The sequence below is a fragment of the Oryza sativa genome, chromosome 3 (assembly GCF_034140825.1).
Source record: "Oryza sativa Japonica Group chromosome 3, ASM3414082v1".
In the NCBI taxonomy this organism is placed as follows: Eukaryota; Viridiplantae; Streptophyta; class Magnoliopsida; order Poales; family Poaceae; genus Oryza; species Oryza sativa.
This window is the reverse complement of record NC_089037.1, coordinates 17,998,284-18,013,541: the sequence shown is the minus strand read 5'-3', so window position 1 is coordinate 18,013,541 and position 15,258 is coordinate 17,998,284. Positions and strand designations below refer to the sequence as shown.

The 15,258-nt window shown below is 41.7% G+C and overlaps 1 protein-coding gene and 1 long non-coding RNA gene across 2 annotated transcripts; one reads left to right on the top strand and one right to left on the bottom strand.

Moving 5' to 3' along the window:
* Positions 1-1,301: 1,301 nt before the first annotated feature.
* LOC4333131 (erlin-2-B) lies at positions 1,302-6,623 on the top strand. Its single transcript, NM_001428232.1, has 9 exons — positions 1,302-1,553; positions 3,506-3,608; positions 3,689-3,756; positions 3,925-3,984; positions 4,469-4,627; positions 4,745-4,891; positions 5,488-5,702; positions 5,799-5,907; positions 5,991-6,623. Exons 1-9 carry the CDS (start codon positions 1,371-1,373, stop codon positions 6,069-6,071), a joined length of 1,125 nt encoding a protein of 374 aa, NP_001415161.1. The 5' UTR covers positions 1,302-1,370; the 3' UTR covers positions 6,072-6,623.
* A 530-nt stretch (positions 6,624-7,153) lies between these two features.
* Positions 7,154-8,631, bottom strand: LOC9266705 (uncharacterized). The gene is made up of 2 exons (XR_010740100.1): positions 8,144-8,631; positions 7,154-7,582 (listed from the first exon to the last, which is right to left on the bottom strand). It is a non-coding gene; the product is annotated as an uncharacterized lncRNA (long non-coding RNA).
* Positions 8,632-15,258: the final 6,627 nt, after the last annotated feature.

The window sequence follows — 15,258 nt, the reverse complement described above, 5'->3', positions numbered from 1 at the left end:
CCAATTTTTTTTTGACGGTACACATATGTGAAATATTAAACGTAGACTAATAATAAAACAAATTACAAATTTAGACTGTAAACCACGAGACAAATCTTTTGAGACTAATTATTTCGTCATTAGTAAATATGGGTTACTGTAGCATTTATAGCTAATCATGGCGTAATTAGGCTCAAAAGATTCGTCTCGCATTTTACATGCAAACTGTGTAATTGTTTTTTTTTCACATTTAATACTCCATGCATGTGATGTGACGGAAAAGTTGGAAGTTTCAAGAAAAAAGTTGGAATCTAAGGCCTCTCATAGTGCATCGATGTGGCACCGTGACCTCATTGCTGAGCACCGACGTGGAGGAGAAAAGGAGGTGGGTCCCGTGTCCTTGCAAGGTTTGTGCCTCCTAGCTAGGGTGCAGGTTCCTCATGCCAAAAAAGAAAGTGCGACGCAGTCCCCTCTCTGCTGCTCCTCTGAAATCCTCCCCATTCTTCCCCGCCAACCCGCGCCGCCATGCTTGGAGCCCGCCGGTGACAGGAAAAAGCAAAGAGAGAAGCTCACCAGTGAAGGGAAAAAGCGAAGAGATAAGCTCCATGCGGCGGTGGCCGGAGAGCTCGTCGGAAGACTCCATGCGGTGGTGGCCGGAGAGCTCGCCCGCTACGCCGCCCCCCGATCTGGTCGCCCGGCAGCGGTGCGGGAATGGGAAGAAGTCGGCGGACTAGAGGGGCGGAGCGCAATGTGTCGATGGGAGAAGGAGATCGAAGTATGACATGACTTGGGGATCGCAAGAATAGGTTAATAAGTAGGTCCATGGCCTTATCTATAAGTTATTTTCTATCCTAAGGGGGTTTATTATAAAATATGTAATACGCTAAAAGTATATGGACTATACTTACAAAAGGGAGAGGCTGATATGTAAAATATAGTGGGGCCCATATAAAGAAACGCTGCACTGGATGGCTTGTTGCTCTACGCGTGTCTTTATCTCCTATTTCTTAGGTGGTAGTTGAAAAGATGGATTAAGGGCACGGTGCACTGTGAAGGGTCTAAACACATCCTAGTTCTTCCAATATTTGACTCAAAAGTTATGGAGTCAAGCTGCCTCCCCCGTTAGCAGAATGGCACACATGAGCTCGACACGAAACGAGCCGGGCGTTTACCAGGAAGCAACGCGGAAGCTACCCATGGAGACGGTGAACCAAAGCCCACGTCATCGAACGGATACTGTTTCCGTCCGTACTCCCTCCCAAGTCCCAATACTCCCCTCTTGTTTCGCAAGAGAAGAGACCTGGCCTTCAACCTCTCCCCTCTTCTTTCTCTTCTCGTCGCATTCGACGGCATCACTCGCCAAAAGCTCAGCCCAGGATCCCCCGCCGCCGATGTCGGACGGCAGCGTCGAGTCGCCGTCGCTCCACCGCACGCCGCCTCCGCCCTCCCCGTCGCCGTCACTCTCGCTCTCGCGCTCCCAGCAGCAGACCCCGCGGGGCCGCCAGCCGCCCCCGCCCGGCGCCGACCCCGTCGCCTTCGCCGTCGTCGCCTTCGTCGCCATCTGCTTCGTGCTGGTGATCCCCCCCCCTCCCTCTCCCTCTCTCGCGCTCCTCCCCCTAACTCACTCTTCCCATCGATCGCGCGGCGGATAGATAGATGCGTTGCTTGCTTGCCTGCTCTCGGAGCCTCTCCTGATCCTGGGGTCGATCGGTGGGGGTGATGTTGTGGTGTGGTGCTTTGTCTTGCCAGCGGCTCGATCCTGCCGCGTGTGTGTGTGTGTGGGGGGGGGGGGGGATTGTGGGTGAATGGTGGTAGGCTCTTGCTTGTTGGGGGTTTGCGCTTGGTACATTTGGCACAGTGGGTGCTGATTTGGTTGGTGATGTACCTTCCACAAGGTTACATTGTCTATGAGGGGGTGTTTAGATCCAGGGGTGTAAAGTTTTGGCGTGTCACATCGGGTATTATATAGGATGTCGTGTTTGGTATTCGGGCACTAAAGAAAAACTAATTTCAGTAAACCACGAGACGAATTTATTATGCCTAAGTAATCCGTCATTAGGACATGTTTACTGTAGCACAACATTGTCAAATCATAGAGCAATTAAGCTTAAAAGATTTATCTCGCAAAGTAGTCGTAATCTGTGCAATTAGTTATTTTTTTAGCCTATATTTAATACTTCATGCATGTGTTCAAAGGTTCGATGTGATAGGGTGTAAGATTTTGGGGTGGGATCTAAAGAGGCCCTGAATGTTGGGATTAAATTGATTTTGAGTGGAGGCATGCGCCAATGTGATTTCGGCGTCTGTTAATTTGGTATATTTGTTAGGGAGCACATGCCCTATTGGGTACTACTTCTGATTGCTCTCTCCTGGCAATAAACATGTTGAAAGATTAAGTTAGTTGATGCCACCATATTGACATGAGCAGTGAATTCTGTTTTGCTTTTGACATATTTTTACAAGTCCTCCTAAGATATTTTCATACTGTTATTTGGAACTATTGACTATATGATCCTCTCTATTGAACATATGGACTTTGCAGCATTTTCTATTAAGCGTACCCATATTTCCCTATTCTTTCATGTGAAAAACTGTCATTTTGCTCCCATTTTGATCTTCCTCCATATGGCATAATTTTCTCCATTTTATCTGTTTTGACAAACAAATTATCAATATCCGACATTCCGACTTATGTACTAGAGAAAACAGGTTTGTGTTTTATGTTGCTTCCTACTTCCTAATGTGTTGGCCCATCAGCTACTAACATTAACACAGCCTAACGTTGGCAGGCAATGATTGTAAGAAGGGAAACATATTCTTTCACTAAATTGTTGTCATAGTTGGCCTAAATTTCGTGTAAAATAATAAAAAGTCACTAGTGTAAGTATTGATGGTCCTATAGTTAAATTGCACATAAGAATCATTATAATTAGACTTCACACCACCCCAAAATGTGTTTAGTGTAGTTTAAAAGTGTCACAAAATGGTCCTGAAGTATAAATGCTGACCTTATAAAGTATAAGCAAAAAATCTTTAACATGGTAAATGAGATCAATTTCCGTTGTTTTAATTTTTCATACAAAGAGGTGCAAATAACCAATAGATTAAGGTCCAGATGTTTTTTTTTTTTTGTGAGAGGAAAAGATGGAACCTGTGTAATAACAAGGAGTTATTGAAAAGTGTCTGGGTTGGATTTAGAAACAATTTGATTTGATAGGATCATCAAAGGATCCTTCATTTATTGAGCAGATAAAACACATATATTAGCGCGCCACTAGGATGCGTGTCCTATACTTTTGGATGGAGGGAGTATATGCTTGCTTGGTTGGGTGATTTGTGTTTCCCATATAGGAAATCAATTTCCTAGTGCTCACTATGCCCTAAGTATTTAGTTGGGTTAAGTAACAATCTCAGAAGGCCAGAACTGAGAAAAAAGCTCTATCTGCACGGTGGATACATTATCTGTAGTATGATTAATATTATTCAACTCTTTTGTTGACTACCTCTTCCGTTGGTACGTATGCAGATTTCATTTTCGGCACCGTCAAGCATTCTACATCAAGTCCCTGAAGGACATGTTGGGGTGTACTGGAGAGGAGGTGCTCTTTTGGAAACAATCACTCCACCAGGTATCCTTTTAATTGCTGGTTTTCTTTTTCCCCTTCTTTGTTCGAATCTTTCTTCACTAAATTTGAAACTCTGCTACTAGGTTTTCATGTGAAGCTGCCTTGGATAACCCAATTTGAGCCAATACAGGTTACTCTTCAAACAGACCAGGCAAGTGGATGTACCTTTCCCCATCTGTTGTGTGCTACTCAAATTGTAGAATAGTTCATATGTGAATTGTATCTAGTTCTTTGGATCACTGCTTATTTGGAAAGTCATTATTAGTATATCAGATTAGCTTTTGACTAAAGTATACTCATGCCTCTTGTTCTAAACCAGGTCAGAAATATTCCTTGTGGAACAAAAGGTGGAGTCATGATCAGCTTTGATAAGATCGAGGTATAAGAATACTCTGTTTTTCACTAATGTTACAAAACTTGAATAGTAAACAACACAGTAGGAACAGGTGCCCCAATCTACCATGCAATCATCAGTTAGGAGTTAGGACACACTATGAGCCAGTAGACTGTACAATGACTAATAGGTCAGTGACTTAAGGCTGTGTTCTTCCCCCCATTTTCCCAACCCACCTCTCTTGTTTTCCGCGCGCACGTTTTTCAAACTGCTAAACGGTGTGATTTATGCATAAACTTTCTATGAAAGTTGTTTTAAAAAATCATATTAATCCATTTTTCAAACAAAAAGGTTAATACTTAATTAACCATGCAATAATATGAGCTTCGTTTTGCGTGCTGGGAACCCCTCCTCCCGAACACAGCCTTAATGAACACCAGTCACCATTTTAGAACATTGTTTGTTACAATTCTGATTCACAAAATTGATTTCCCTCTATTTGAGCCATTGAATCATGTTCTGCTTGTAGGTTGTCAACCGCCTCCATAAAGAGTTTGTGCACGAAACCTTACTCAATTATGGTGTGCATTATGACAAGACATGGATCTATGACAAAATTCATCATGAGATAAACCAGTTCTGTAGTGCCCACAGTTTGCAGCAAGTTTACATCGACTTGTTTGATCAGGTTAGTGAATGACTGGTTCATTTTTTTCTTTTTTCTTTTCTTTTGTTGCATAGAGCTGTCCAATATACAAGACCTTATACCTGTGTTACTGCTCCATCTGTTCGGACACAATTCTAGATTGATGAAACGATGAAAGAAGCTATTCAAAGAGACTGTACACGCTATGCTCCTGGTATTGAGATAATCAGTGTTCGTGTTACAAAGCCGAACATACCTGATAGCATTAGGAGAAATTTTGAACTTATGGAGGAGGAGCGTACAAAGGTACACACTTCACGTGCCCCTTTTACATTTTTGGCCAGTTTATACTGCAGTACTGAACTGCACTTGAGATGCTGTGTCTTAGCATACATGTGCTTTGAAATTATGGGTTCTGCAATAGGAAGCAATGGTGATTGAGAAAAACCTGAAAGTTGAACACTCTGCTTTAATTGTTAATGTTGCATGTGTGGCTGCGCAGTTAAACGAAATTGGTTAGTTGCATATATGAAGTTTGCCAGCTTCGGAAGCTGATTCCTGAACTAGTCTTTTTTAAACGGAACTGGATATGCACACACCTGGTAAACTTCTCAATATTCAACTTTGGGTCCTTATCTCATGCCTTGTAATATTAAGTGTTGTTTCATTAAATCATAGAGTTTTCTGCAGATAATCAGATATATTTAATACATATAGCAATGCAGTTTACATTAGTGAGTTTGAGGAGTTCAAACGCATCTCTAGGATAAAATTGCATACCACATACTTGCAGAAATGACATGATCTTGCTTTAACACATAGAAAATACTAATATCCTCTTGTATCTCCTTAATTGTTTGACTTGAGGACGTATATTCTGTAAGTATATCTTCTGTCCATAGGCATTGATTGCCATTGAGAAGCAAAAGGTAGCAGAGAAGGAAGCAGAAACGCAGAAGAAAATTGCACTATCTGAAGCAGAGAAGAATGCACAGGTGAGCAAGATCCTCATGGAGCAGAAGCTTATGGAAAAGGACAGCTCCAAGAGGCAGCAACAGATTGATAATGAAATGTTCCTTGCCCGAGAGAAAGCTCTTACAGATGCGAACTATTACAGGCATGGCTAGCATTATCCTTAAAACTCTCAGCTTGTGCTTGTTTGTGCTCACACACAATTCATATCAACTGACCGTGCTTTGTCTTCCCCATCTAGGATAACGAAGGAAGCAGAGGCCAACAGGCTTAAACTTACACCGGAGTACCTTGAGCTGAGGTTCATTGAATCAATCGCCAATAACTCGAAGATATTCTTTGGTGAAAAGGTATCGCATAAATGCTTGCACATTTTCTTCCTTTTTAGCAATTAATGTGGTCTGGACCTGAACTGTAAACATTTCTTGTCCAGATTCCAAACATGATCATGGATCAAAGGATGCTTAGGAATTACCTCGACAATGGTTCCACCAAGGACCATTTGGAAATATAGCAGTTGTCTCTGTGAATTGCAAAGAACATTGGCTGTTTTTCTGATCCCACGGGGAAATTAGGATTCTCACGGATCTGCTCACTACTTGGTAAAGCCAAAAGGACTAGACATTAGGGCCTTTTAAAGATGGAAATTAGTAGTCTACTGTAGTAGCATAGCTGGAGGCTGGAGTAATCGTTTTGCGTGCGTGCGTAGGAGCTGGGAGTTACGTTAGATCACTAGATGCGCTATCTTGTGCAATCTGCAGAACTGATGGACAGGAACAAATGCTATCAGGAGCACTATGATTTCCAAGTTCAGAAAAGGTTCTACGAGTACAAATGGGAAAGATCGGGCATTACTTGATACAGTAGTCTCAGCGATCGACACAGCACTAACTGTGTGAAGCTATATACTCCTATCTGGAATTGAGGTATAGCATCTGTCTGCAAGGAAGATTTCTGAGTATAGCAGGTTCACATACATGTTGCATGCATCTATCTGCAAACAAACCTGTATCATGAATGTGAACAATTGGACTAGTAACTAATGGGTATAGGAAACAAGCAGGTGAGTAATGATAACTTTGCCATTACAGCTTGACAAGACGATGGTAATTGGACACCAAGCTCGGCAGTCGGCATAAATCCTCTGACCCCCAGGTTTCGTGGGTTGGTTTTGTGAGCGTCGTCAAGCCGCCTGATTTTTCATGTGACTAATTGTTTCGTATAAAACTGAAATAATCTAAGCAATAAAAACATTTATAGACAATTTTATATAAGTGGTTTAAAAGTCGATGCTGAAAATAAACTACAATATGAACCTTAAAATCAACTTTCGCCGTGTTTAGTTCTAAAATATTTCTTCAAACTTCTAATTTTTTTATTACATCAGAACTTTTCTACACACAAACTTCCAACTTTTCCGTCACATCGTTTCAATTTCAACCAAACTTTCAATTTTGATGTGAACTAAACACAACCTTTAGAATTAAGTTTTAAAATCCAAACTTTGGTTGTGACTGATAAGACAAGAAAAGGACTATGCAATTTCACTGCCGTAGTAGATATGGGATAGTATAATTGAACTGAAGCAAGAACAAAGACACTGGAAATCAAATTGTATTTATAGTGATTTGATTTGATTACATGGATGCCTCCATTGAGATTAATCCTAGGAGGGGTCAACCCCTACTAACAGAACTATACTATCAATGTCAGATCAAAACTACACTGCTGATCTGAACAGACCCCTACTAACAGAACTAACTATACTGTCACTGTCAGATCAAAACTACACTGCTGATCTGAAAAGACAAGTTCATAGACTAAATAACATCTAACTGCTCTGACAGAGTTCATAGGCTAAACACAACATGTAACGCCCTCCATCAACAAAGCCTGGACCCAGCATCGGCGACAAATCCAGCTCGCAGCCCAGTCAGCCTCGACCTCCATGAACAAAGCCTCGACCTCGACTACGAACAGCGACCCGTCGCCTCACCATCATCCCGTCAAATACCATACATCGACCTGCAAAAATAAATTAAGCAGAGAAATCAAAATTCTTATTGGAGAGGAAATCAAACAAAAACAGAAACCATTTCAAATGAAAGGAGGCAAACCAAGAAATCAATAGAAGAAGAATCTAAAAATCAAGAAGTAAAGAAATAAAAAAAGAATCAAGCAGGAGAATAAGAGATAGAGAAATAAAAAAAATAAACCAAATAAAACAATCCAAGAATCAAGAGGCAGATAAATCGAAAAATATACTGAAAAGTAGAAAAATAATCAAGCCAAGAAACAAAAAAGAATAAAAAGAAAGAAATAAAAAATAATCAATCAAAAAAATCAAAATCAAAGAAAGAATCAAGCCAAGAAAAAAGAATAAAAAGAAAGAAATAAAAAAAGAATCAAGCAGGAAATCAAAATCAAAGAGACCAGCATTTGTAAAAGAATGAAGCCTGAAAAAAGATGAAGCCAAGAAATCAATCGACAAAAAGATGAAGCCAAGAAATCAATCGACGAAACGAGGAAGAAGAAGGAGGGTAGGAAGAGGTAAATCTTTGGGATCAGGTGGGACAATAGATGAACCGGCGAACATCTCCTCCAGGTTCTTGCCGTTGCCGTCGCCGCGGTGGAACCTGGACTTCTTCTCACCGGCGCCGGCAAAGAGGAGCCCGTCGCCGTCGGCCAACTTTCTCTCACCGGCGCCGGCAACGGAGCTGGATGGCTTCTGCTCCTGGACCCAGGACTCGTTGCTGGACGGCGCGATCCTACTCTCGCCGCCGCAGAGATGAGTGGGAGCAGCGTTGGCCCGGGCCTTGTCCTCGATCCAGCTCGTGCTGGACGAGGCCCGGCCCGGCCTGTTGCTCCACCGGCGGCCGCGGAGGAATCCTCCCGACGGCGGCAACGAAGCCGTACACGCCATGCCGTCGGAGCGCGGCGAGGCGGGGACGGGGTCGGAGCGCGGGGAGGTGGCGCGAGCGCGAACCGGCGGGGACGGGGTCGGAGCGCGCCGAGGCGGCGAGCGCGAATTGGCGGGGCTAGGGCTTCGAGAAGGCGAGAGAGAGAGCGGGTGTGGGGACGTATAATACTGTACCGTATGTGTATAAAAAGACGTATAATGGTATAAGTCGGTTCGACTTCGAGTCGGACTCGGAGTAGAGAGCACACAAGAAATAAAAGAATTGATATACTAAAACGAAAATATCTCATTGGTTAGCTGGTTGGCGGTTCCTAAATCTAGTCCGGAGACCAAAGGTTTGAATCCTAAATCGGTTTAATTTTTTTCTTTTGAGGGAGATTTTCTTATATAGTTCTTTTTCTTCTTTCTTTTTTTCTAAAAATATATCTGAAACATGCTTCTTTTTACTAACTAACGTTAAAAAAAATCAAATGAAATATCCTCCTTTTTGTAGTTTTTCTTTTTTACAAATTAGCCCATGATACCAGAACATGTTCTATTTTTACTTGCTAGAAAATATGCCCATGCATTACAACGATTAAATTGCGGGAATGCTACATACCGGAATCCCGTCCGGATGGGATTCCTTTTGTCTCCTTGCTTATTTAAAGAGGAGCGATACCTGGCCATGCACGTCCCGAGCAGCAACAACAGTCTCTGCAGGACACGTTGCCGCTCCAGCGCGCGTGCATGGCTGACATGAGCGTGGCACTGCGGCGCCCACACCCGCACCGTCGATGCACTGCCCCACGACTACGAGCTCCTCACCGGCGGTGCCGGCTGCGGCACCCACGCTCGCACCGTCGATGCACTGCCCCGCGACCGCGAACTCCTCGCTGGCACCAACGCAGGGGAGGAGGAGCCTAGCGCGGACATGGCGGCAGATGAGAAAGTAGAGCGCGAAGGTGCTGCCCTCGCCGCCGTCGTCAGCACGGAGCACTACAGGCATGTACTTGGCTAGCTTGTCGAGGCGACGGAGGACGCAGCCGCCGCCGACAAGATCCGACATGGCGTGGACGGTGTAGGATGTGGCCGTTGGCGACAAGCTCCGGCGTGGGACATGGATGACAAAGGACGCGGCCGTCGGCGACGAGCTCCATCGTGGGACGTGGATGACGAAGGACGCAGCCGCCGGCGACGAGCTCTGACGTGGTGTGGACGATGGAGGATGCGGCCGTCGGCGACGAGCTCCGGCGTGGGGCGTGGATGACGGAAGACGCGACCGCCGCCGACGAGCTCCGACGTAGCGTGGACGGTAGAGGATGTGGCCGCCGGCGACGAGCTCTACAAGTATCACCTTCTACGTAGTAAGAATCGCATGATATCTGATAGATATCATCTGATACCTCACAAGTATCACCTGATATGTGGTAGAATCGCATGATACCTGATAGGTATCACCCGATACCGGTTAAGTATCAGGACCTGATACCTCGCAAGTATCATCTTCTACATGGTAAGAATCGCATGATACTTGATAGGTACCATCTGATACCTCACAAGTATCACCTGATACGTTGTAGAATCGTATAATACCTGATAGGTATCACTTGATATCAGTTAGGTATCAGGACCTGATACCTCGCAAGTATCACCCTCAGTAAGAACCGCATGATACCTGATAGACATCATCTGATACCTCGTAAGTATCACCTGATACGTGGTAGAAACACATGATATAGGTTAGGTATCAAAAGGTATCATCCCGTTTGAAAACGGGATTCCGTTGTATAGTAGCCCCCTTAAATTGAGTGTAAATTTAGTTTGTATTGCATGCATCTCATAAATTTATTAGATTTTATAAACTTCTCCTAATAAAAAAAGACTATTGTTCATGTCACACCTAGAATATATAAAAATGATCAATGATATATAAATTTAAGTAATAAGCTTATAATTCTTGACAGCGAGAAGCTCGCGCATTTCTCTTTTAAGCTAGGAGCATGATCTCTAAATCTGAGTCGTTAATTTTTCCAAATATTCTATAATATAAAGCATGCATACGTGCATCAATTAATTGGAACCTCATCTCCACTAAATTATTACGTTTTGAATCCTCCATCCCCAAGACTTCTAATTTTATGAATGCATTGTATTTTTAGAGTGCTTCAAAGGAGGATGTAATAATAAATATTTCTTGATCTTTGAGACAGAGCCTGATGGCATCCTAGGTCACCCCCCTGATGACGATGGTGTCTGTTAACACCAAAATTTGGTAAGATCCGAAGTCATTATCGGTTTAGAGTCACTATCGGTTTCAGAGTCCTGGAATCGGTCGATGGGAATTATCAAGTCTTCAATAGTCGGATTCTTGGTAGATTGTGTTAAGGAAATTAATCAATTGAAGGAAATTTATCTAGAGGAGACCGAGTTCAAGTAGTATACAGCATGATAGATTATTTATTAATTAGGAAAAATATGTTAGTTTCCTTTTATCTTTACGAAAATGTATTTATTGTCCGATAAAGACTTTTTCCTTTTATTTTTAGAAAATTTTGTGTCGTATCCGATTAGGACTCTTATCTACCCATGGGTATAAATGTGTACACCCAGGGTCCCTGTAATTTATCTCTCGATCAATACAACTACTCTCGGCGTATCGCTACTCTTCTTTCCGAGGTTATTTTTTTTAACAGGGGGAACTTGGCACTGTGGGGCTGCATCGGCTTTCGATCTCTGGCAAAGCGGTAAGTCCTACGTTCCACCGGACCTGGCAATTCTATCGGCTACATTGGTGTTGTTCAAGTCTGCATCGCTTTGACCTCTTGGAGCGCTCTAGTTCGGTTGATATATTTTCCTATATATTTATCATATATCTTAGTTAACCTAAGTCGATTATTCAATTTACTTGTATTGGTCACATCTTTTCTAGGGTTTCACCGGTATCGACTAAGTTGTTTTGCCGATCTAGATTAGTTAAGATTTCTATCACCCAGAAAATCAGTCAAAGGTTTGATTATCTAGATATTATGTTTCTTTTCATACTTAGTGCTGTATCAATTGGGTTTGACCTACTAAGTCGTGCATAGAACCATAGTCTCTAGCCTGCTTTTGGATTGCCAATAAGGGTTTCATCGGGGTTTCAACCAATGAGTTATCTAGACGTTGCATCGGCTTATAAGGATTACGTAGAAATTGGTTTTAGCCGATTGGTTTCTATTGGATTATATTATTATTTTATTACATTATCGTTAGCTGATTGTCTTTATATCATTATTTACTCAAGTATGAGAATATATATTGGATATATAGCCGATTGTTCAAAACCGTATCAACATCGGCTGGTAGCGCTCTATCAGCTCATTAGCCGATCGGCTCTTTGGTGATCAACATATTTATCTATCACATATTTATCTATCTTGTCAGTTGCGATCAAACTGACTGGCAGCCCATTGGTATTTCTTAACGACATTACTTGAAATATTCATTTCTAGCAATGGCGCCAGAAATAGTCCTGGTATATTTATGGTTACAGAAGTAATCCGCAAGCGCACGGATATACTATTATAGCATTTTACCTAGAAGTATTCCAAGGTATCGTATTTTTAATCCCAAGGAAGATAATAAGAGTAAACTTTGCTAATGGACTTTATACATATGTTACTTGTAATTGTCAAGGTCTAAGCAGGGGTTAAGTTTAATATATGGAGGTAGAGTGACACAAAGGAAAGCTAATCAAATCCTCATAATAAAGTAATTCTAACTAAGTGCAAGAAGAACTAGAATGCACTCAATTCCTATACTTCTAGTATACACTCAAATCCTAGTTTACATCTGCTAGTATATAATGGTGTGGCCAATACCCCCTAACAGTGCCCTCTTGGTACTTCGAGAGACCACCCCGGGTTGCCGAGTTCCTTACGACAACCTGTTATGGCCGTCCAACCTGGGCTAAATACGGAGTAGTACCCTCAACGGGAATTTGTTTTAGGAATATATACTAACGTGAAGGAATACCCGTACTGAGCTGTCACCATCAGTGGCGCACATCTACTGTCCCGCAGCATATATGCCCAATTAATGATATTTAATAATCTAAGCATCATGCTTACATTACTAAATACTACTCTACACCCGTGCACATGACATAGAGCAACTGATAAATCAGACATTAAACCCACACCATTGCACCTCTCTGGTAGGCTACGCACACAATCGGTACGACACATATATAACATAAGAACAGTACTCAAACTAAACAAAGTACTGAAGATATATAAAGAAGAGTATTTCATTAATATCGAAAGTATTACAGAAAAGAATATAAGACCTGCTAGAGCCATAACGAAACTCTTCCGAAGACTCCGAATACTATTCTATTCTACTCCACTTAGCACTAAGATACTAATACTAAAGTATGAAGAGGAATTTGAGCTTGCTTCGGTGTGTCGAGAAGTGAAATGAGCTCCTCCTTTTATAGGGTTGGTATGACGGTTGTAGCTATGCGTAATGTCCATTTTGCTCTCACAACCGTCATAACTTATCCTGGACGTGCACGTGTAAGGGGGAGCCGAGCCGGCTTGACCAGGGTCGAACCATGATTGGCTCCAACCGACCTCCCCTTCGGCAGAGACACTGACATGTGGGTCCCATTGACGGTTATGGATGTAGTGGCGGTTTTCATGACGGTTATGTCTGTCTTGTGGGCCCTCTGCTCCATAAGCTTGCTTAGGAGTGATGTTTCTTTATTTCTCTTTATTTTATTTGGTAAATTCCTACAACATGTTATTCTCCAAGCACAAGTGGAACTATATTATTTGAAAACAAATATGCATTGTAAGCATAGCTAATTCTCTATTATTTTAGTTATATTGACAGTCAAAATTTGTCTGTAACGATCGTTAACAACGCTCGCATCTCATCAAGATAAGGATCTGCACTAGAGCTAAGTAGAACTTCCAGGTTGTTGTGTTCGTCAACTTAGGTCTCACTAACACAGATCTGGCACCATCGGTCGAGCGCGGACTTTTCGTCAACATTTAGCTCGTTTCCTTTGTGAATTTACAAAACTTTTAGCTTTGATTTTTGCGAGTTTCTAACATTCAATTCGTTTTCACCGGATATGTCCTCGCCTCATGAGAGCACCCCTGTTCTCATCATGGCTATGGCCACGAACCACTCTCTCTTATTTCAGTAACATGAACCTAAATTTGAGATATTGGTATGCGCATATTCCAAAACATATGCACCCCTTTTAATTTAGATTGTTGAATAAATTATTGTTATGAATTACCTACTTGATCACGGAAATAAATTAAATATTTTATAAAATAAAATTAACAAATAAGTAAAAATAAAATAAGTGGTCTAACTAATTACAAGTGAAATATTTTTAAAAAGAAACATATTTTTTCAAAAGAAAAAAATCTATTTCAATAATCGAATAAATAATTTGAAAATAACATGACACAGTCTTGCTGCTCTTGCACGACACAAGAGGTGCATCCCAGGTTTTGGCCGTTGTTAGCTGCTCTTGTTCTAGATTGTGATTTGTAGTAGTTTGACACTTTGACTACGTACGTAATGAGTAATCCATTTGACCAATATGAGGTCAGCTGATTCGCCGCGAGCCACACTGTGACTGACCGTGCGAGCTTCTACCTTGTTTCTTTTTTAAGAAGAAGAAACCTCCCTTCTGTCCTAAGCTAGCTTATATATAGTACTTGATGTTTTAATTTCCTTTTCAGCACCCAAACATTCATCTGTTCTGGACGACTTACCTAACATGATGCATAGGAATAGTAGACGACCATCTTTACTCCTTCCTTTCATTTAGATTTCAGCATTGTATAATCTCTTCTGTTGAAGTACAGCCATTACCGCGGCACGTATCTTTTGCCTTGCACTATGATTGGAGTGGTACTGTGGTAGCTAGGATACTTTCTTTTATTTGCTGCTTGACTGTCTCCCCACTGCATTTAGTGATGTCTTCTCTCCTTTACCTCTTTGTTGTTGTGGCTATAATATTTTTTTCACAATTTTGGTATTCCTATTTTTATAGGAAAAGTAAAAGTAAACTAAAATCGACTCCAAAAATGCTCATCCATCAAACCACACTGGACAAACGAATTGCAACAGGACTTTGTTTCAACCAACGAAAGAGATCATCAAAATAAAGTTGGTTTTAAATGAATTGGAAACAAATGCCCAATTGGCACATTTATGGCCAGGCATGCAAAACGCTGTCTATAGGATTATGTATATAATTTAGGAAAAATAGGTGATTTTTGGAATAGCCATGACAACAGCTAAAGATTCGCCTTCATTCTTTGGATTAGAAATAAATGTCCATTTGGAAGTTTTGAAGTTTGTAAAACAAGAGCACACACCTCAATGTAGCCACAAAATGCCAAAATGGTTGTTGCCTTGTGGGTACATATTAAAAGAGCTGGGATTGAAATTTCGGGAATAAAAAACTTCAAAAATTTGAAAAACTTCTTGGTTTATCGTTGGGTTTTAAAAGCATCACCTCAATGGCATATGCCACACAGATGCTAACGTGGCATATTCACCAATCCTACACCGATTGACAAGTGGGCCCTACTTAGAAATTTTCTTTTTCCTTCTTTTTCTTTCGTTTCCTTTTCTCTTCTTCTTCCTTTGGACGCGTAGGCTCCATTTGTCGATGTAGAGATAGTGATGATGCCACGTCGACACCCATGTGTTATGTTACGTCAGTGCCACGTAGGATCTTAGAGGAGTCGTGGCAATTTGGATCAGAACAACAAACCTTAACAGGTTC